This window comes from Sciurus vulgaris, assembly GCF_902686455.1.
Source record: "Sciurus vulgaris genome assembly, chromosome: 13".
In the NCBI taxonomy this organism is placed as follows: domain Eukaryota; kingdom Metazoa; phylum Chordata; class Mammalia; order Rodentia; family Sciuridae; genus Sciurus; species Sciurus vulgaris.
Genome location: NC_136474.1, coordinates 11,859,931 through 11,881,819, shown reverse-complemented (window position 1 = coordinate 11,881,819; position 21,889 = coordinate 11,859,931). Strand labels below are relative to the sequence as shown.

The following is a 21,889-nucleotide window of genomic DNA, read 5'->3' as shown; positions in this document are numbered from 1 at the left end:
CTTAAATGCAAATGTTCTGAAGCTTGGGCGAGACCCCACTTGTTGGGAGGAAAATTTCTCTGAAAATCGCTGCAGGCTGGAGCTTCGGGGTGTAATTTCCAGACCTCCCAGAAAAAAGAAATAGCTGCCGCCTATCCCTCTGACCCAGGCAGCCGGGTTGGTTCTCACCTTCCGCCACTCAGAAGAATCTCACTGGGCTGAGGCTCAGGGGGCGTGGCCTGGGGCAGTGGCCCCCCGGTCCTTCTTACCTCCTGCAGCCCGGATTGGTTCTCACCTTCTGTCATTCAGAAGGAAGCTCACTGGGCTGAGGCTCAGGGGGCGCGGCCTGGAGCCGTGGCCAATGAGGAGCCGCAGTGAGAACCGTCCAATCCCCGCACGGCCGCCCGGAGTGGGCGGGCCCCCGCGATCTGGCCGGGCACTGGGCTCCGAGTCCGCCATTGCCGCCCTCCGGCTCCAGGCTTCGGGCGGACGCTCAGGGGCCCCTCGGCTCCGCCTGCTGGCGCGACGCTCCTGGGGAGCCGGCTTGGCTCCCAAGTGCCCGGAAATGGTGAGTGCGCAGCGGCATCTGGAGCCCGGGGTGGGCGGCCCGGGAGGGAGGCCTGGGAGAGCGGACGGGCTGCGCGGAGCCGAGCTGCGACGGGGCCCCGCGGTCTCTGGGCTGCAGGCCCGAGCCCTCCTCCGGCGGAGCCCCTGCGCCCGCCGCCGGCCGCGGCAGACTCGCAGGTCAGGACGCCCCCGGCTCCGGCCTCCGGCTCTGCCTGGTGGTGCGCGCGCAGCCCAGCGTCTCCCCAGGCGGCGTGATTGACAGGAGCTCGGACTGCCCCTCACGAGGGGTGTCCTGCCGGACAGGAGCGCGGGTCTGGAGGGACCTCGCTGGCCCGAGGCCCCCAGCTTGCTTCCCGGTGCTGGAGGTGGGCCGCAGGGCCGCTTCACCTCTGCCTGCAGCCTGGTGCTTCTTATTTCTTATTTGGAGACTGGGACTCGCTAAGTAGCCGAGGTTGGCCTTGTGGTTCATTTATAAGGACTTTTCCATTGAGTGAGGAATGTGATTTTTACGTGCACGTGGATTCGTGTGTGGATGTTGTTTATGTTGCGATTACGTGATCATTAAGTGTCATGCTGATATTCACCTATCAGCCACTTGTTTTGCTCTTGAAATTCAGAGGTTTCTTGGCTAACAACACATTTAACTGGATGAGTTTTAGAACTTTATGCTTTGCTTCCTTCCTTTTATTAAAAGTGAAGCATGCTGAATTTTTTTACTAGTGCATTACAGTTATACGTACTATTGGGATTTATTTGACACAATCCAACAAGCGTGGAATATAATCTGCACCATTTCAGGCTCCAATACTTCCCCTTTCCTCCTGCCTTCTCCATTCGCCTTCTCCTGGTCTTCCTTCTATTTATTTATAGATGTTTAAATTTGTGCTTTATAGATGCACAGAAAGTGAAATTCACTATGATATGTTCATAGATGTCATGGAGCTTTGTACCGTTTTTAAACTGGATATATGATCAAGAATGTGCCTGGCCCTGGAGACCATCTTCCCCGCGGTTCTCTATTATCTCTTCCAAAGCGCACATTCGCACATCCTCTCGAAGCTCCCCTGGGTTCCGTGTTTGGTTGGAGCTGCCTGTTCTCACATGCTGTCGTGGTCACTGTGCTGTGATGCCCCTCAGTCTCTGTTTGTGGTGGGGAGTATCCTGTATCTTCAATAGCAAAACAGTTTCCACAAATAGATAACAAACTCCTTCAGTTTATGAGAATTCATGTCTTTCACATCTTCATCCATACTATTTAATTTTGTCTACGATGGGGTTTTATTTTACATTTCTCCAATTTCTAAAGATGTTGATTTTTGTATGATTATTGAACACAGATATCTCCTGTATCAATTTGACAGTTCAACCTGTATTTCTTTTGTGGTTTCTGAATTCAAAGATAAGAAAATATTTCCAAAGAGGCAGATAGATTTGGATTTCAGGGAGGAAATGATTTTGCTTTTAATCATTAAAAATGTTTATTTGCCTGGTTTCTTCTCCTGAGTGTGTATTGTAAGTTTCTTGTCTGTTCCATTTTTTGGGGCTATTTCAAATGGAATTCTATGGCTTATCTTTGGAAATTCTAACAGGAAGAATAGGGAAAATCTCTCATCCCCATTGCTGCAGAAAAATGAATATATTTCCGTCTACTTTATGCTTTGAATACAGCCCTTGCTGCTCTGCCTCTGCAAATTATTTTTAAAATGGACATGTTATTTTCTATTCCTCTCTCCCTGCTCCTCCTCAATCTCTCCCCCTCCTTAATCTCAGGAGAAGCAGGATTGCCTTTCTTCTCCATTTTAGGCCAATTTATCTGTCCTTGAGTGCACACCCACCATAGAAATGAAGTAATCCCGAGTTTGGGGATGGTAGCACAAGGTCTCACAAATGCCTGTCTCCCAAATTAACAAGTGAATTACAACTCCAACTGAGCACATGTGGAGGGTAGCCTTTGACTTGCCTCTTTAAAAGCCCCCTGTTCCTGCTGATGAGGAGAATCACAGTCTCTGGGACAGAAGTCCACTGTGTTTCTCCTTTGCTATCAAAGCAATAAACCTTTTTCCTGTTCCTCAAAAATAAAACAAAATAAAACATCTTGTCTCTCTTGAGGGTTTTATTTTGTTTTATCCTGAATGTTTCTGACAACCATGCATCATATTATCTGGATTTTGGAGTCTAGTACAAAATCATATGGGATAAAATTTGGCAAATTCTGTAATCTTCACACATGATTCATTGTTTACTGAATGATTTGTTGTGAAGATTACAACAAAGTGAGTTATTTATTTTCAGAAATAGTTTCATGATTTTTTTCAATTTCTTATAAGCCTTTTAGATTTTTTTCTTCCAAGTCAGGCTCTGGGCCTATGATGTGCTTTTTTGCACCGCATAATTGCCAAGCATTTGTCCTTTTAAGGAGGAATCTGGATTGATGACTCTTTCTGAAGACTTCCCTTAACATGAAAAAAGGAAAAATAGTTGTGTTGCTCCTGGGATGTCTTCTCTAGGCACTCTCTTAAAAATAGGAAGAAAATAGTTTCTCCAGACGAACATCTCCTGCATCAGGAGCAAACCAGTCTTTGAGGAGCTTAGAAGGAATTTCAGACAGTTCTCTCTCTGGGTAGTTGTCTGTGCTGCTGAGTTGCCATCTGATGTCCAGAAACCTGTGTTTTCTCCTCTCTACGCTGGGAATGATTTTAGAGGACGTGGGTGGATTACACTTATTCTGGAGGCTACTAACACATGTATGTGCTGTGGCCCGCAGCTGACAAAGCACCTGGAAGACACCTGCAGATACTCCCATGAATTTTCTTTCTAAATCTCGTAGTGCCCTTTTCACCGTAGACTCCCATGTCATCCACATGCCCAAACATTCAAATTCCAGTTCCAGGAATTGGAATTGATTACGTGTTTCTCCTCCTGCTCCTTTTACTCTGTGTCCCCAGTAAAGGAGTTCTCTGCTCCATGCCTCTACAGCCCATGTCCACCTACGGTCAGAAAAGTATGTAGAAAGCTGAGTCATTTTCTGATTTGTAAAAGAGGGGTGAGATAACTTCTGACTGGTGTCTGTCCTTGTTATAAACTGAACCAGGACGTCCCTGGGTCCTGTAATGGGAACTTCATGGTCACTTAGATTTTAGATGTATGAGAATTTTTCTTTCTTTGTGTCATATTGTTATATACACATATATATTATATATGTAATATATTAATTATACACAGAACATTATGTGTGTATATAATACATAGGTATGTATACATGTATTATACATATATATTTAAAAAAATTTTTTTTGTAGTTGTAGATGCACAGAATGCCTGCATTTTATTTGTTTATTTTTATGCAGTGCTGGGGATCAAACCCAGTGCCTCACATGTGCCAGGCAACTGCTCTGCCACTAAGCTACAGCCCCAACCCCTGTATGTATATATTATATGTGTTATGTATATATTATATGTGTATACATATATACATGCAGGTAACATACATATCACATGTTCAATATATGTAATGATTGTACATACTATATATTACATATCTATGATATAGATATATATACTTATACATCATACATTAATACATGTATTATATACCTGTACTATTTGTGTAATGTAATATGTGTATATATCTACATTACATGTATAATGTAATACATATGTAATAATATATATCACAATTTCTGCTTTTTTGAGTAAGTTACTAAGTAAGTCCTAAAATAATAAGAATACTTGTATGAGTCATGTGGTTTGGAGGTATTTGGGCTTTCAAGTTATACACACTCATCTTGATTCCAAGCCCAGCTGCTTATTAATTGTGGGACTTTTATCATAGGAGGAAAACAATATCATAGCCTGGCCATTAGGTCTAAGACCAAATTGCAAAATAAGAAGTTTTTCTCTAATGCATTTAAAGGACAGAATCAAAGCTGTGGGTATATCTGAAGACATGGGCCTCACTTCCTGGAACTTCAGGAGTTTATTTTTTTATGTTTTTTTTTTTTAATGTGAATGCTAGAAAATTTTAAGTACCCTTGTGCCACACATATCATCATCCAACATGGCTGCAGTTGGAGGAGGGTGCTTCCCAGTTAAAAGTCCAGTCTGTCTCTTCCCAGGAGCACAGAACAGAAAAGTGACGTGAAATTCTACAGTAATTGTCATTACACTGTTTCCATTCATGAGTACTGTACAGACGTATGTGACCCATAGATTAAAAGGAGCTCGCGTGCAATGTTGAATGCAGATGTCCTGGCGCGGCTGGACCCTCTCCTACGAGGAGCCTTACCTTGAATCAGCTGAGGGCTGAGGCTGTAGATTTCACTTCCAGCACCGCAAAAGAAGAAAGATCGCTGCGGCCAAGAACCTGTCATTCTGACCTCACTGATTCTGATGTCATCTGTCACCCAGATGGAGCACTCACTGGGCTCAGTGTGAGGCGGTGAGCCCTTAGACCCTGTCACTCAGGAGCCCCTAGGGGAGCCTCGTTCAGTCCAGCACAGCCAGTGAGGAGGGCCGGCTCTGAGCATCCCTGGTGGCTCCTGTCTCTGCAGCCTGCCAGTGTTGGTATCCTTCTCTGGGCTTCCACTGTGTTCAGGAGGCTGGGTTTGCTCTGCTGTGCAGGTGCTGGGTCTACAGGGAGGAGACTGGGCCACTCAGAAGCCAGTAAATGGTGAGTGTGCAGTGTCCTCCTGAGAGAGAGACCAAGGCGCTGGAAACTGGCTGCACTGACTGTCCTGGAAACTGGGTGTCCTGGACTTGAGTCCCTGTGGTAGTGTATGTAGTCCATAGGGCTGGGACTGCTCTGGGGCAGGTCAACCCTGAGTCCCAACTAGACAGTCAAGCGGGGCATGTCAGCGGTGGGGATCCTGGGCGTCCTGCCCTATCCATGCAGAGTGTCTTCAGCCCCTACCTGAAGTCCTATCTGGGCAGGTGTGTACCAGCATTCCAGCACCTTGCCGGATGGTGTGGTGGATCAAGGAGTGGGATGATCATCAGAATCACAATTAGGTATGTGTTGCTTTCCTGCATGGTGAGAGCTGTGGTCTGTAAGGTCCTCAGTTCCTCCTTCCTCTTGGGATTGCTTTTCTTCACCCCCTTTTTTTAGTTTTGGAGTGTGTGTGTGTGACTTGGGATTGAACCCAGTGGTACTTTACAACTGAGCTACATTCCCAGTACTTTTTTTTTTTTTTTTTTTTTTTTTTGAGGCAGTGTCTCACCAGTTGCTCAGGTTGGCCTTGGAAAGTCTTCTGAGTTGCTGGGATTATAGATATGCCACCCTGCCTGGATCCTCCTGAATATTCTAAATGCATAGGAAGCAAATGTCAAATCCAGAATACTGTCTCCCAGCCTAAACCCTTATCCGTCTGTCAATAAGTTCCTGAAATTCCAGCTTATTTTCCACATTCCCAGTGATAATTAACCCTCTCCACAATATTATTAGCTATTTGTTTCTCATACTACATTTCAAATGGGCACAGTACTTTTAAATTGTTTTACCAAGAACTTTTCAAAGGATTTGTTTTCTAGCTAGGTGTGGTGGCATATGCCTATAATCCCAAAGATCAGAAGGCTGAAGCAGGAAGATTACAATTTCAAGGTCAACCTCAGGAAGTTAGGTAACCTTTTCTAACTTAGCAAGACATGTCTTAAAAGTTTAAAACGGGCTGATTATGTAGCTCAGGTTTAATGTGCCCTGTGTTAAATCCCCATCAAAACAAAGAGAAGAGAAATGCTTATGACCCTAAGGTGAGCAATGCCAGCAGTCACTAGGAGGTAGAACGATTCTATAGTTTGTGAAAGGAGCATGACTCTGCTAATACTGTGTCATTAATCCTTTGTCAGGGTGCTTAAAACATTCATAAGTGTAAAAGGACAAATTCCTATTATTTTTAGCAATTATCTTGTGAAGATTTCTTTCATCATAGGAAAGTTTCTTTTCTGCAGTTTAATTTAACCATGTGGCCAAATGCTAATGTGGCTGATGTTAAAGCTCAGTAGTAGTTGTCAAAACTGTGCAAATCATTTGCAAAATATGTTTGAAGGTTACAACTGATTGTCAGAAACAGCAACACTTTGGTCAGACAACTTCTTCAGTCTAAAGTGTTAATATTTTCTGCTTCCTTCCTTAATTGAAGCTTCTTTGGAATGTAAATTCTGTGTTGTGCCCTGAGGAAACTTTCCCTCTTTGCTTTAAACTACATCTCAGAATTTATACCTAAGAAATCTTCTAAAGCTAATGGTGACATTTTTAAATTTGCAGTGAACAACCCTGATCTACAAAAGGGGAGGTCTGAGGCTGACATAGTTTCCTGATAATACTTGTTTTTTAGTTTTAGAGATTGGTGGATTTCTTTCCTGATTCTGTCTTGTAGGTGGGGAACAGGAAGCTTTCCTGGCTAGTGTTTCTCTCATTTTTGGTGCCTGGAAATGTGTTTGTGGCAGCTTGTGGTCTTCTCTTGCTTTCTGATTCATAAGGACTAGAATTTGATGGAGATTCTCACTAGTAACTTTGCCTTTGTTAAAGTAAAGTGTATTGTAACTTGTTTGTGTCTCTTGCTGTCTCAGTTTTGTGTTTTTTTTTTTCCCCAAATGAGGTGTGAGATGGAAGTTTTTTTTTTTTTTCATGGTGCTGGGGATTGAACCCAGGGCCTTGTGCATGAAAGGCAAGCACTCTACCAACTAAGCTATATTCCCCCCAGAAGTATTTTTAAAGTGGATATTTTCAAGGTAGGAATTCACTAAAAAGAATTAGAATCTACAAGTGAGCTCAGAAAAGTAACCACATTCAAGATCAATCAGTTGTTTACATACATAAGAAAATAAGTATTCAAAAATGAAATCAAGAACAATTCTAGTGACAGTAATGTCAAAATAAAGTGTGTAGGAATAACTTAGAAAAGTGTGGAAACTTGAATGTTGAAAACTAGAATACACAGCTGTGTTTTAGAAGATCTAGCATTATCTCCAATTCCCTTCCTTGTTTGTGAGGACTTTAACATCACAGAAAGAGAACAGGAATTGTATTTTATCTTTGTGGGACTGAGGATAGGACTGATGTATGTTTTATCAGTGAACCATGGCACCATCTCCCTTTATTTTATCTTGAGACAGGGTCTTGCTAAGTTACTGAGGCTGGACTGAAAGTTGTGATCCCCCAGATTCAGCCTCCCAAGCAGCTGGGATTGCGTGTGTGCCACAATCCTTGGTAGAGATTGCATTCTTTTTTTTTTTTTGCTGGGGATTGAACCCAGGGCCATGTGCATGTGAGGCAAGCACTCTACCGACTGAGCTATATCCCCAGCCTGAGATTGCATTCTTGACTTTGATATTATTACGGGTTGGCTCAGGATGAGATCTAGAGTTGCAAGTCTGTATTACTGTATTCATTTCTATGGGTAGAAGATGGAGGTCACAGAGAGAGAGATTGGCTTTCCGCATCCTAAGAAGTGAAACAAGTACTGATTCACCTCCCAGTTATTCTGTATTTAAAGGTTCCACAGATATTATAAAAGCAGTCGTTTGAAAGAGATAAGGGACAGAGGAAGGTATTTCAAAGGAAGGTATTTCAAAGGAAGAGGACTCTGAGAAAAGTCAGTGCTGAGCTATCTGGATGTGAATTGTCTCTGCTCCCTGTAGGATGGTAGAAGATACATAAGAATGTAAGCAATGCAGTGGGTGTGTTTTAAAAAGGTGATCATGGGTAGGACTTGGTCCAAAGTCCTACCATAGCCCATTCACATACCCAGACACCACTGCCCTGAACCTCACCTCCTCACCATTCAGCACATCACCTGCTCAAGGTGCACCTGCTCTTCATGGTAGGACTTGGTCCAAAGTCCTGCCACAGCCCATGTGCATACCCAGACACCACTGCCCTGAACCTCACCTCCTCACCACTCAGCACATCAGCTGCTCGAGGTGCACCTGCTTGAGGAGGAGTGCTATGTCAGTGTCACTCCGTGCGTCCCCAAGGCAGAATTGCTTGCCTGGCTGAGGCAGAAATGAGCAAAGGAGTGATAGCCCATCTCTGTCTGTGTGTCTCTGTCACACACAAATAAGTAAAGACTTCAGTTGTAGATAAATTGATGGGTGAAGTGAACTTGGGAGCAGTGTGCCAAATAATTGGAACACTGGAAGTATACAAGTGCAGAAAGACTGAATCACACATCTGTCACCCTAACATTTTATCTCATTGTTTACATGAGAACAGTGTGTCCGTGTGTGTGTGTGTGTGTGTGTGTGGTATGATCTATTGAACAATCCCAAATTAGTGTGTGACAGGTTCAAGGAGAATTAGGATATTACTATTAGTATTGCCTTTTTTGTTAACGAATTTAAAGTAAAATAGATACATGGATCTTTTTCCATGCTTTGGGTTGCTTCTTTTCAGTTTGATAAAATCAGGCCAAGGAGCACTGTTTCCTTTATTCTTTCGTTGTTGTTTCTTTCCTTTGTTGTATAAGTGTAAGTTTCAAAACAGTATATTTAGCAATGCATATAAAGTGAAAAATCAGTAATATAAATAAGCACTGTAGCATCTCCATCAGAAAGTATGTTATATATTCACAATGGTATGTTACCCAAAATAAATGAAACTAAAACCCTGTAATGTTAAGCAAAATAGGTGGAATTGGATGATGTAATGCTAAGTGAAGAAAAACACACAAAGTATCACATCTCATACATGATAACTTAAATAAAATTTATGTGAAGGTAGAATATTGATTACTATGACTGGGGAGGTTGCTGGGGCATAAAGGGTGGAAGAAGGGTATTTGAATATTATCAATACATGTGTTTGCATATATGAAAATGTCACACTGAATCACATTATTATGTACAATTGACTTGTGTTAGTAAGACCTGTAATCTCACATAATTACTTCATTCTGTAGTAAGAACACCTAAAATTCTACTGTCCTTGTGAACTTCCAGTGTGTGATACAATATTATTAACTATAGTCCTCAGATAACCACCACTCTTCCTGTGTATTCATTTCTCCCCCCCCATTCCACACATAGAGTATGCAATAAATTTCTTCCTGTGTACTAGGAATGAACTCCTCCAGCTTCATCATGTTATTGCAAATGGCAAAATATTCTTTTATTGCTGGGGATTGATTCCAGGGTTGCTTTACCAGTGAGATATATCCTGAGTCATTTTTACTTTTAAGACAGCATCTTGCTAAATTATTAAGACTGGCCTTCAACTTTTGCCACTACTCCCAACTACAGTATCTGTATCTTTTTTTTAAAAGCTGATTGATGAATCAGGTGTGGTGGCACATGCCTTTTGTATTTCCAGGGACTTGTAAGACTAAAGGAGGAAGATCACAAGTTTGAAGCCAGCCTCAGCATCTTAGTGAGACCCTCTGCATCTTAAAAGACCCTGCCTCAAAGTAATTTTAAAAAACTGAAGAAGATTATATATGTATGTTTATATAAAAAATATACCCTAGTTTTCTTATTTCATTATTCTTTTTTTTTTTTTTGCGGTGCTGGGGATTGAACCCAGGGTCTTGTGCTTGCGAGCTATCTCCCCAGCCCCTCATTATTCTTTGATGGACATTTAGGTTGTTTTCATGAAATGGCTGTTGTGGATAGTGTTGAAATGAACTTGAGAGTGTAGCTATTCTTAAAGGTGGACTTCATTTTTTTCATTGCAATGGTTAGTTTGGGCTGTCAATGTGAGTGGATTGAGGTTTGCTTAAAAATTGGTCTAGATTACCTGTGGGTGTGTCTGAGTCTGTTTCCAGATGATTGAGTGAGAAAGCAGTGGGGGAAGACCTATCATGAGTGTGTGTGTGTGTGTGTGTGTGTATGTATGCACAACAGGTTGGGTTTGAAAAAAAGCAGACCTTCTGTCACTGGCTTGTATTCCAAGCTTCTTGAATGGGTGTTTTATTTTGAGTGGGTGTCACCTGTGGACTTCTGACTTTAGATTCTCCAGCCTTTGTGGTCTTGCAACACTGGCTCTATGGGGGTATTTCTAGCCCCCTGTGTTGAACTGTAGATGCTTCATTGACTGCAATTTATGAGACTTCCAGCATCTTGTACTAAATATTACCAGTTTCCCAGTTTTGCCAACCTTCAGGTAATAGTTTTGGAACTATTCATCCTGTGATCATGTGAGTCAATCTGATAAGTCCCTTTCTATAAGTACATGTAGAGATTTTACTGATTCCATTCTTCTGAAGGACCCTGAGTAATAGAGGCATATGCTCAGGAAAATATCTGGGTCATGTGGTATTTCTAGTTTTACTTTTTTAGAAAGCCCCCATAGTATTTTCCATGATGTCCATACCAATTTATCTTCCTGGCAAGAGAGTCCAAGTGTTTCCTTTTCTGCACATCCTCTGCAGTATACATTACCTCGTATTTTGATAACAGCCATCCTAACAAGCATGTGGTGATATCTCATTGTGATGTAACTTGAAGCCATAAACTTCCAGAAGAAAATAGGAAAAGTTCTTTGACATTGGTGTTGGTAGTGGTTTTGGATTGGATGGAGAATGTTTAATAAGAGAAACAAAAATAAACAAGTGAGACCATATAAAGCTAAAAATGCTTTTATACAGCAAAGGAATCAATCAATGAAATATAAAAGTAGACCATGGATTGGAGAAAATATTTGCCAACCACATATCTGAGAAAAGTTTAATGTCTAAAACCTATGAAAATTCTACAACTTATCAAAAAAGAAAGAAAAAAGGGTAAACAAACTAATAACCAAATTTAAATATTGCAAAATGCCTAAATAAACATTTCCCTAAAAATTTAGCAGATATGTAAAGGTATAGAAAAGTTGTTCATCATCATTAATTATCAGAAAAATGCCAATCAAAATTATAATTTGCTTTAGTGCCTCTCATTTATCTCACAGAGGTATGAGTGCTAAATTGTGCATATTCTCCATCTTACACTGAGACATGGGCCAATTTACAAAATGCTGGGCCCTCAGTTTCCACATTATTCATCCTCATTCCATCTTAATTGCCAGGAAAGTCTAGAAACTGGAAAATAACTCTTATGGACAAATTCCTAGATAGCCAGGGATTTTAAAAATTACTTCAAGAATAAATAAGATACATTCATAGACCTAGAGATGACAAAATAGAAAACAGACCTACAATATAAAATTTAACTTAATTACATATTCCTATAAGAGGCCAACAGCTGCTCCTGGGAGTGCATGCCAGAGGTCCCTGCTACTTGTGCGGCTTAAGCAGAACCATGGGTTGAACCTGGGCTCAAAGCAAAAACCTAGCTCCAGAAGGAAACCCACAGACAAAACACTAAAGAACTACATAAAAGCTGGGCATGGTGGCACATGCCTGTAATCCCAGCAGCTTGAGAGGCTGAGGCAGGAGGATGGCAGATTCAAAGCCAGTCTCAGCAACAGCAAGGCACTAAGTAACTCAGTGAGACCCTGTCCCCAAATAAAATATAAAATAAGGCTGGAGATGGGGCTCAAGTGCCCCTGAGTTCAATCCCTGGTACAAAAGAAAAGAACGACATAAAGGAAAAAAAAAAGTGCTTTTCATGGTGATTTCTGCCAAACTTTTAATAAGGAAGTTCTAGTAATAATTTGTGATCACTTCTTAAAGTAGAAGAAAAACTTACCAATTCTTCTATAAGAGCAGGTTTACCAGCTCACACATCACAAGAATGGAAATTGCATGCTCTCTTCCATCATGAATATTGACAAAGATACTCAAAACCATTAGCAAACTGGAGGTAGCGACATAAAAAGAAAGACTGGACAAGAGGGACACCTCTCAAATACAATAATACGTCATAGTAGGGTTCCAAAAATTATGTTGGTAGAGAAAAGCTTCTGACAAACCACAGGGCAATTCATATTAAAACCTATGGCAAATTAGGACTATAGGAAAACTTTTTTTTCAATCCATTGAAGGACAACTTTGAACTACCTATAGTTACCATATTTAGTGGTGAAAACCTAAGTTCTTCACTTCTACCTCAGCCTCTTGAGTTGCTGGGATTACAGTATGCACCACTATAGCCAGCTTGACTTTTATTTGTACTGAAATGTTTCTCAGTAAAATCCTTTGCCACAGGTATCAACCCCAGTGCCCTGAATGTAGTGTAATCTCAGTAAATATGAACTGAGTTCAATGAGAAAAAACTTGGCTCTCAAAGATGACTATGTGCAAAGGATAGAAATTAGACATGCAGGTGCTATGGTTTGGATAAGCCTTCCTTAAAGGTCGATACATTACAGGCTTGGTTCCAAGAATGGTTTACCCTGTTAAAATCCAAGGGTGACTTCCACACTACTCAGGTGTTGGGGTGAAATTGTAGGTGGAGAAAATGTCTTCTCAGTGGATCTGTCTTGCTTCCACATTAAGGTTGTTTCAGTGAGTCTAGGTTAAAAAATGATAAATAGCCTGCAAATACCAATAAGGAATAAAGACATTGCAGATTTATGGACTGCAGCAAACACACTTTCAGATTTAACAAAAAGAACTAAAAATATCTTTGAGATTTTATTTCTTAAACATAGCTCTAAGCTATTTATTCATAGTATTCCATATTTTTCAAAACCATTTTGTTCCTAATAAGTACTCAGGGGATGTCAATCTAAAAGGAATCTTGCATTTATTGCACAAGTTTCTCCTCACTTCCTAGAGAATCTGCATGATTAGGGTGGTTGAACAAAGGCCTTTGAGTTTTGGAGTCAGGCAGTAGTAATTCTGAGTTCCACCACAGACTAGATTTTAGTAGTAGACTTGGTGTTTGGAAAGTTTTCTTAATTTGGAAAAGTCATATAAACTTTATCTGAAAGAAAAGGCAGAATGAAAGATGTCAAAAATGACTCTAGTCCTGAGTGCTCCCAGTGTCCATGCCCTTGGCAGTGTGCTTTTTACAGCTCCCACTTACATGCAGAATCTCCTTCCCAAGCTTTGGATCTAACTCTGCCAGTAGAAGGCAGGGAACAGGAAGTGTGCCAGCTTCATGCTAGGCCAACATGTCTTGAAAGCTGTGCTTTTCCTTTCCAAGCCCCACCCACTCCGCGAAGCCTTGCGAAGGGTAAGATGCCATGTAGAGGAGAAAAAGCGCCCCAGGAGACAGCCCACTCTCTCCCAAAAGCAGAGATACAAAGTCAATGAAGAGAAGATGTTCCTGATGGAGCCCAGCTGAGACTAGGAGAATAGCATAGGTAAATTGGCAAATAACCAGCCTAAATTGGTCTTAATCTTGATCTAACAATTTCAGTCATAAACTGTTAAGCTTGGTGGTGGCTTGTCATGCTTGATAGCTATCCAACAAACCACTCATTGCAAACAGGATGCCAGGAGTAATGGCATGCCTATTTCAAACCAACTGCAAAGACGTAGGCATGTGACAGGCACCGAGTTCCTGTTCCTCCGAGTTAATGTTTACTGTTTTGTGAGATCATTTTGAGTCACATGGAAATGCATGTGGACATGAAGACATGTTAACAATGCATGAACTCAGTACTGCATGCCGAAGGATGAAACAGACAACCACAAGGATAGGGCCGAGACTAAAATGCAAAATGAGAGGTGTGTCTTTAGTCTGTTCCCTTCACATCTAAACTCTGGAGTTCAAGGTGAGGACAGATCTGAGGTCCACATGGGATTCATTCCTGTGGAGACCATGTCATGCATTATTCACTGTCTGATGTCCCCAAGGGGATGTGCCTCTGCCAAACAGCAGTTGGGGAGTGGTGTTTTACCATTGGGGACTTAATTATCTCAGGGCACCTTCTTAACCCCAAATGGACCAAAGGATAATTTTCACGAGGAAAGTTATATTTCCTCACCTCTGATGGAAAAGGGGCTTCAGGTCATTCACTTGAGGTCTAGGGCATCTGATCCCTTAGATCTGCACTTGCAGCTTGCCACCTGGTGATGTCACACACCTGGAACATGGGTGGTCTGTATTGAGGAGTGCTAGAAATTTAAAAAAACAGAGGTAGTTTTGAAGGTTTAGTGTCAAAAATATGTATCATAAATAATTTTACATTGGCTACCTATTAACATGGAAATGTTTCAGATATGCTGGGCTAAATAAATTTATTACAATTTACTTCACTTGTTTCTTTTCATTTATTATGTGATCACTAAAATTTCAAAGTTACACATGTGGCTCATATTTAATTTTCATGGATAGTGATGCTGTAGTGGAGTGTCTCTTGTAGAGATCAGACTGCCTTTTCAAATTATGAGAAGATGAGCTTGGTGTGGTGGCTCATGCCTATAATCCCAGTCCCTTGGATTCCTAAGGCAGGAGGATCACAAGTTTAAGGTCAGCCTCAGCAACTTAGACTCTGTCTCAAAATAAATCTTAATAAGGACTGGGGATAAAGCTCAGTGACACAGCACCCCTGGATTCAAATATGCGTGTGCATGCGCGTACACACACACACACACACACACACACACACACACACACAAAACCAGACATGAAGGTTATAAAATTTGAAAATATAAAGTAATTCTCACAGTATTATTTACATTTTTGAATATACATTATTGATATTGGCAAATTGATATAACCATACATTCCAGGTGAAATTCATATTTCCCCTTTGCAAGGTTAGCTGTTCTTCAAGGTAGGAAACTGAAAAGGAGCGTGGCCAGGAACCTGTCAATTTTGTGTTCTTCAGCCAGACTTTGAATTTCTTCACCTGCAACTCAGGGCTAGAGGATTCTGAGCATGTAACTTTGTCTACTCTGGGTTGATGGGGTTAAAATTATTCAGTTAGAGGCACAGACAGATAACAGGGGCAGACCTCCTAATCTGGAAGATCTTTTTCTCAGCTCAAGCAAAGCTCTGAGTCCAGCTTCTGGTCTCCTGATGTCTGGAGTCCCTGTCAGTCTGACTTTCAGGTGCTGGAGCGTTGTGGAGAGGCTGCCTGGGCATGCGGAGGTCAGGAAATGTCAAGTCTGCAGGGCTAGATATGGTGAAATGAGCCAAGGGTTGGCTGGCAGCAGCCAGAACTGACTGTGGGGACCTGGGCTTTTCTAAGGTCAGGTATTAAATCTGTGAATTCCACTCCAGCACAGGTTCAGCTTAACATATGTCCTTTCTGGTCCACGTGGTGAGAGTGGAGTGGTTACTTTGCCCTGTGCCTGACTGGTTACCTTTGAGACATCTGGAACCCTCTTTGTGCAGCTCCTTGCTTACCCCTTACACTGACCCAGAATGGATGGTTGGTGTGGGGAATCCTGACTTAGTGAAAGAATCATTGGGAGTAGCCGTGGTCTGTAGCATTCTTTGTCACTCTTTCCTTACCCGGAAGTCTCTTAGATTTTCCCAATCCGTGCAAAGCATGGTCTTTCTAAATGCTGTATTCCTCCTTCCACTTCACTACATTATTAAATGTGTACTCATGCTACATTTCATATAGCAAAATGTTTTAATTTGTTTTCACTGTAATTCATGGCATTTTTTACATGATTATTTTTGTTTATGATTAGCCACGTGACAGGAATGCAGGGAATAATCACCTGACACTCAGATGTAAAATACCTTTGTGTTTCTTCTCCATTTATGTTTCTGAGTCACAGATACCATTTCAGAATGTCTTATCGAGTCTCCCCTTAGGAAACATGATGGTGTGATATGTCCTCAGTCACTGCCATGTCTGGTCATTGTTCTGTATTTAGGACCTGCGTGAGACTGACAAGGTTCCCATGGCTGCCGTGTCTCTTAGTGGTCCTAGAGGATACCAGCCCCTGTGCAGTCACCCCTCCTACAGAGCTGCTGGATTTTGGGGATGGAGGCTCTTGTACTAGCAACTGAGTACTCTGGGGAGCACAGGACGTCCTGGACAGGTTTCATTTAAGGAGATCATGGATTGGACATTAGGATTTTCTTCCCCCAACTCTAGTTTCTCTTCCTTGCAGACACTTTGTTGGTCAGTTAACAAATTTCTCTTCAGTACTAGAAACTAGTATCAAAGGTGATCCGTGTTCTCTGGGTCCTCAGAGTTGTGAAAGGAGATTAAACTATTCCAAAGAGCTGAGAAGATTATCCCACTGAATTCTTATGGGTGTTTCCAAGGCAAAACTCACTTCATGCAGACACAAGGGACAGCACAGTGCCTCGTGGTGGGGAAGGTCTTCCAGTCCTTAAATGAGCAGGTCGTCCATGGGAGAATTCCCTGGTAGGATGGTAGAATGGTAGGATGCCTGACTCTTGAGTCAGGCATCTTTGTGTTCCATTCAGCAGTGCCCCTCTCTGGGTCCGTCAGTTTAAAAAACATGTTCACCAATTTCATCCTCATTTCTTATAAACTATGTATTTTATCAGTACTATTTTAAAGACACAAAAATATTTTCTAGGAGGAAAGATACAGGTAGATTTTACCAAAAAAAAAAAAAAAAAAGTCATGAACTGGGGCCAGTCTTGGAGCCTACGCACTGGTATTGTTGAAGGCCCCATTCCTTCTGGGGAGCTTCCTCTGCTGCTGTCACACTCTGCTCCTGTCAGGCAAGGAGGGGTCTTTTACATTGAGAGAAGCACAGAACACTGGGAGGCTGGGGATCCAAAGGTAGAATGGGGAATTTTATGACATTTCTGAGGGGATAATTTTTGGTGTTATGGGGCTGTTTCTATACTGTCAAATGCGCCAAAGTCAGATTTGGGTAAGAAGTAAATTTATTTTAAAGATGAGTGAATTACTGGGAAAGGAAGTATCTCAAAAGTTAGGCAGAGAATGACTTGCTTTCTGTCCTTGTCCCCAATGTTGATCCAGTAATGAGGACAAGGTTTTGAGAAAAATCATAAAAGAAGTTTTATTGCTTTGCTAGCAAAGGAGAAACACAGAGGACTCCTTTTTTTCTGGAGACTGTGATTCTGACTGCCCCAGGGAACAATGGGCCTTTCATGAAGTGATTCTCAGATTACACTGTACCTGTGCCCTGTTAGGAGTTGTAATTTACTTGAACCCTTGAGGGACAGCCATTTCTGAGATTTTCTGTAGCCAGCCCGAACTTTTGTTGTTTCATTGGTTCTTTTTAGTTATGCATGACAGTAGAATTCATGTTGATATTATCGTACAAGCATGGAACATATTTTAGTTAGGACACTGTTATGGATGTTCATGATGGTGGGATTCACTGTGGTGTATTTATATAAGCACATAGGAAAATTATTTTGATTCATTTCACTCTTTCCTTTCCCTATCCCCATTCTCTTCCCTTCAGCCCTGAAGTCTTGATTTCTTCATTCACATGGTGCAGGAGCTGAAGGAGAGATAATTAGCCAGGAAGAGGAAGGTGAATCTTGCTTTCCCATTGTTAGGAAGGGGGCGGGGGAGACAGAAAAGAAGGAAAAAGAGAAAAGTCAGTTTTAAAATAAGATAGAGTGGCAGAGCAGCAAGGGTTATGTTCAAATCAGATGACCCGTTACATTTCCCCCACTGTCAATTTTTATAGACAAATGGGTGACTACCTTTCTACGTTGCTTTGGGCTTAAACTGGGTGATGAAGGGGTTTCTAGAATTGAAAGGTTTTCCCTGTTGTAACTTTGGGATTTTTTGTAGAAGGAATGGAGAGGAAATTCCAGCCTTGGTGGTGACCTGGAAGAAGCAGACTCCTGTACAGCAGTTAATGTTTGACCATTTTTCATACTGCTTTAACCTAGTTTTTTTTTTTTTTTCTTAATTTTTATTTCATTATTGCCAAGTTTCCACCTCTCCCACCATGGTACCAGAAAGGGTCTCTATAACATACTATTTCTTTGTGGGCTCAATTTAATCCATTTGAGGAGAACATTTGGCAAACACCTTAACCCACAGCAGGTGGGTTTCTTGGCATACTTCAGCCACCATCTTTTTAAAGGTATGGTTGGTAATTGTTTTCCCCACAGAGTGGGCTCTCCAGAATACATATCACTTCCATTAGCTCTTCAGTGTTTTGCTCACTCGTGGGATCACTTCTGCAATGGAAGATAGTCCATGTTACTTTGCATTGAGGGGAGCCCCTATCTTGGGATCAGCTCCTTAAAGAGAACTCTAATTGTCTGAAGTCTTTTCTGTTCTGGTTCTGACTCACGCAGAGGTGTTGAGAGTATTTTCAAGGACCCTTAATGCCCTTGTTCTTAGCTGTGAGGAGTCCTCTTTCTTTCCAGATAACTCCATGTGCATGTACTATGTTGAAGGCATATTTAAGTCAGTGTAAATGCCTACCTTCTTTCCTTTGGCCAGTCACAGCTCTGGTGAGAGAAATTAGCTTGGCTTTCTGGGCTGATGGTGTCGGCAAGATCTCAGCTTTTAAAATCTGTTGTGCCATGACTGCAGAGTATCCAGCTGTCCACTGGCCACTGCTGTATCCTGCCCCCATTGGTGAAGGCGTCTCAGTCTGGCTCAGTGATAGGCTAATCAAGCAAATCCCACTTGCCAGAGAGTCTCCAAGCTCTCTGAGCCGTCATGCTGTATTGGTCCATTGTCATCTGCTGGCAGCAGGTTTCCTTGATTTAAGGTCACGGTTCATGTTGAGGTTGATGTTTGGATGGTCAGATAGGATCACCTGGAATCTCCCTGCCCTCCCAGCAGTCAGCTGACACCCATCCTTCTGCTTTAGTAGGACAGGACTTGATGAGCAACCAACCCAGTAATGGATTGGTCCAGAGTGGGTTTCTCAACCTCTTGTGGTAAATCAGCAGTGTTACTGACACCCCAAAGGCAGGAGGACCTCCTTTTACTGGGCGGTCAAGCTGTTCTCACCCAGAGGCTACATCACAGTGTGCCTCCAGAGTGGGTAAGAGAACTGCAAGTTCCGTGCCTTGTTTCTCATTTATCTAGAGTCTTAACACCTTTATGAGTCAGACAGGCCTGGGGCAGGGGCTGTCATGAGCCTTTGTCTAACTTCTCAAAGGCAACTTGGCATTCTGGTGTACAAGTGAAATGTTTTACTTGTTCCGTTTAAGGCCTCATGCAGGAGTTTACCTATTAGCCCAAAATTGGAGACCCAGATATGGCAGCATGCTGACTGCTTTAGTCAGCTTTTTCAGTGCTTGCCCAAAATTCCCAACAAGAACAGTTTTAGAGAAGGAAAAGTTTATTTGGGGTTCTCAGCTTCAGAGGTCTCAGTCCTTAGGTGGCTGACTCCATTCCTCAGGGCCTCAATGAGGCAGAACATCATGGCAGAAGACTGGTGGAGGAAAGCATCTGGGAACATGGTGCCAGGAAGTAGACAGAACTCTGCTCAGCACAGACAAAATGTAAACCCCAAAGACTTGTCCCCAGGGACCCACCTCCTCCAGCCACACCCTACCTGCTTGCAGTTACCGAGCAACCCCTGTCGGGGGTTAATGCACTCAGTAGGTTAGACTGTCATAACCCAGTCACTTCCTGTCTAAACCTTGCATGGTCTCACATGTGAGGTTTTGGTGGACACAGTATCTAAATCAGAACACTAACATTTCCAAGAACCTGTGTATCTGGCTTTAGGTCCTGAATTCTTTAAGGCTCAAGTTAGCCTGCTTTCTGTCTGACATCAAAATTCAGGTCATTGGCTAATCTGGAATCCCAGGTGGGTGACTTGCTTACAAAATAAGCCATTTTAGTGGACTCTTCATACCCACATGAGCTGCGGTGGTTTAGCACAACAATAGTAGTTGATAATCAGAATTCATAGTCGGGGTTGGCTGTAAGCAGATCATCCTCATATCATGAAAGAATTCCTTTATCCAGCTATAACCCTCACAGCTTACACTTCTGGTAGACTTTCATTAAACGGAGTACGAAAGATTTTAAATCCCTGAGGTGAGACACTAGCAGTACTGGATGGTTACTTTTCTATTGAAGTCCTGTCATTTAAAGTGAGTAGTGACTAGGAATTCCTTTTCAGAGGGTTGCAAAAGAACTCATCTTTAAATCTAGCACTTTGAACTAACCACAGTTATGTGTCATTGCCATTAGGTACTGTGGGCTGGATATCTGAAACAAATACCAGATTTTTCCCAAATTAGTACTCACCAGTGTGTTTTTTATTTGTTAAACAGGCAGGATTGGTGTATTACAGCGTATTTGATAAAACCAACCAAATCATCTTTTAAGAAGTTGTGCACAAGAGACTTTATATCCCTATCAATGCTTCTCTTTTGAGAGGATATTGTTTCATTTGGGGGCAGGTTACCACCTCCTTAAACAAAATCTTGTTTGTGATAACATTGATTATTATTCTCAGGATTCCTTTGACCCTTACAGAGTTATTTACTTTTTTTGCTTTGGTACCAGGGATTGAATCCAGGGTTGCTTAAGCACTGAGCAACTTCCCCTGTCCCCTTTTTAAACTTTGAGACAGGGTCTCAGTATGTTGCTTAGGGCCTCTCTAAATTGCTGGGCCTGGCTTTGAACGTGCAATCCTCCTGCCTCAGCCTTCTTTGCCTCTGGGATTACAGGTGTGTGCCACTGCACTTGGGCCAATAGTGTGATTTTTTTTTTTTTTAAATCTCTATTCCAAATTGATGTGTAAGTTTCAAAAAATTGAATGTATTTCTTTTCATTTACATGAAAATTTACTGTTTTAATATGTAAAAAGTTGTCATGTTTATGTTGACTTTACATAAAATATAAATATCAATTAATCAATTTGATTTTGTTGGCTTAACACATTTCCATTACTGTTCTCATTTGTAATAACTTTCCTGCTCTGAAAATTCTTTTAACATTTATATTTTCTTTTGACCTGAATGTTCCTTCTGAATTCCAGGCCAGATAAGCTTGGATAAAAATCAAGCACTACCATTTACCAGATACTTCATAAAATATCATGAAAGATGAATACTCTTACTGCTATCGTATTATTTTCATTTTTATGAATTAAGGTATGAAAAACCTCTTAGGAATTGTACACATTTGAAATGATTAAAAATGATTCTTGTTGCTATTTGCTATTTTACTTTTTTTTTTTTTTTGTGGTGCTGGGGATTGAATCCAGGGCCTTGTGCTTGCAAGGCAAGCACTCTACCAACTGAGGTATGTCCTATCCTATTACTATTTTAATAACATGCATAAATCCCATAAAATATTTGAACTCAGACTTATCAATTAGTGTTTGTTTTGTGGTCGCTCTCCTTGCAATTCAGAAGTTTCTCTTGTACCACCGTTGGAATGACTAGAGAGCTTGCTGCAAATTCAGAAAACCAGGTTGCATCCCAGAACCGCTGAATCAGTCTCCTTTGTAGTGAATCTGATTCATGGTTGTAGAATTAAAATTTGAGAATCACCCTCCTAAATCACCCTAACTCTTCCATGTGAGGAATATACATAATTTATCTTATGATACATAAAATAAGAATTAAATGTATGTTCTTGTGCTGATACCTTGATTTCATATTTTGT

The 21,889-nt window shown here is 41.5% G+C and overlaps 1 protein-coding gene and 1 long non-coding RNA gene across 2 annotated transcripts in view; both read left to right on the top strand.

The window, feature by feature from the left end:
- Window positions 1-281: 281 nt before the first annotated feature.
- The window catches only part of LOC306642978 (uncharacterized protein), a 28,727-nt gene continuing 7,119 nt past the window's right edge, over window positions 282-21,889 (top strand). Inside the window, exon 1 of the mRNA XM_079108856.1 lies at window positions 282-547. Within this exon, the coding sequence (XP_078964982.1) occupies window positions 341-547 (207 nt within the window). The 5' untranslated portion in view covers window positions 282-340. The remainder of the gene's footprint in view (window positions 548-21,889) is intronic.
- LOC306643305 lies at window positions 17,098-17,878 on the top strand. The gene is made up of 2 exons (XR_013758883.1): window positions 17,098-17,471; window positions 17,514-17,878. It is a non-coding gene; the product is annotated as an uncharacterized lncRNA (long non-coding RNA).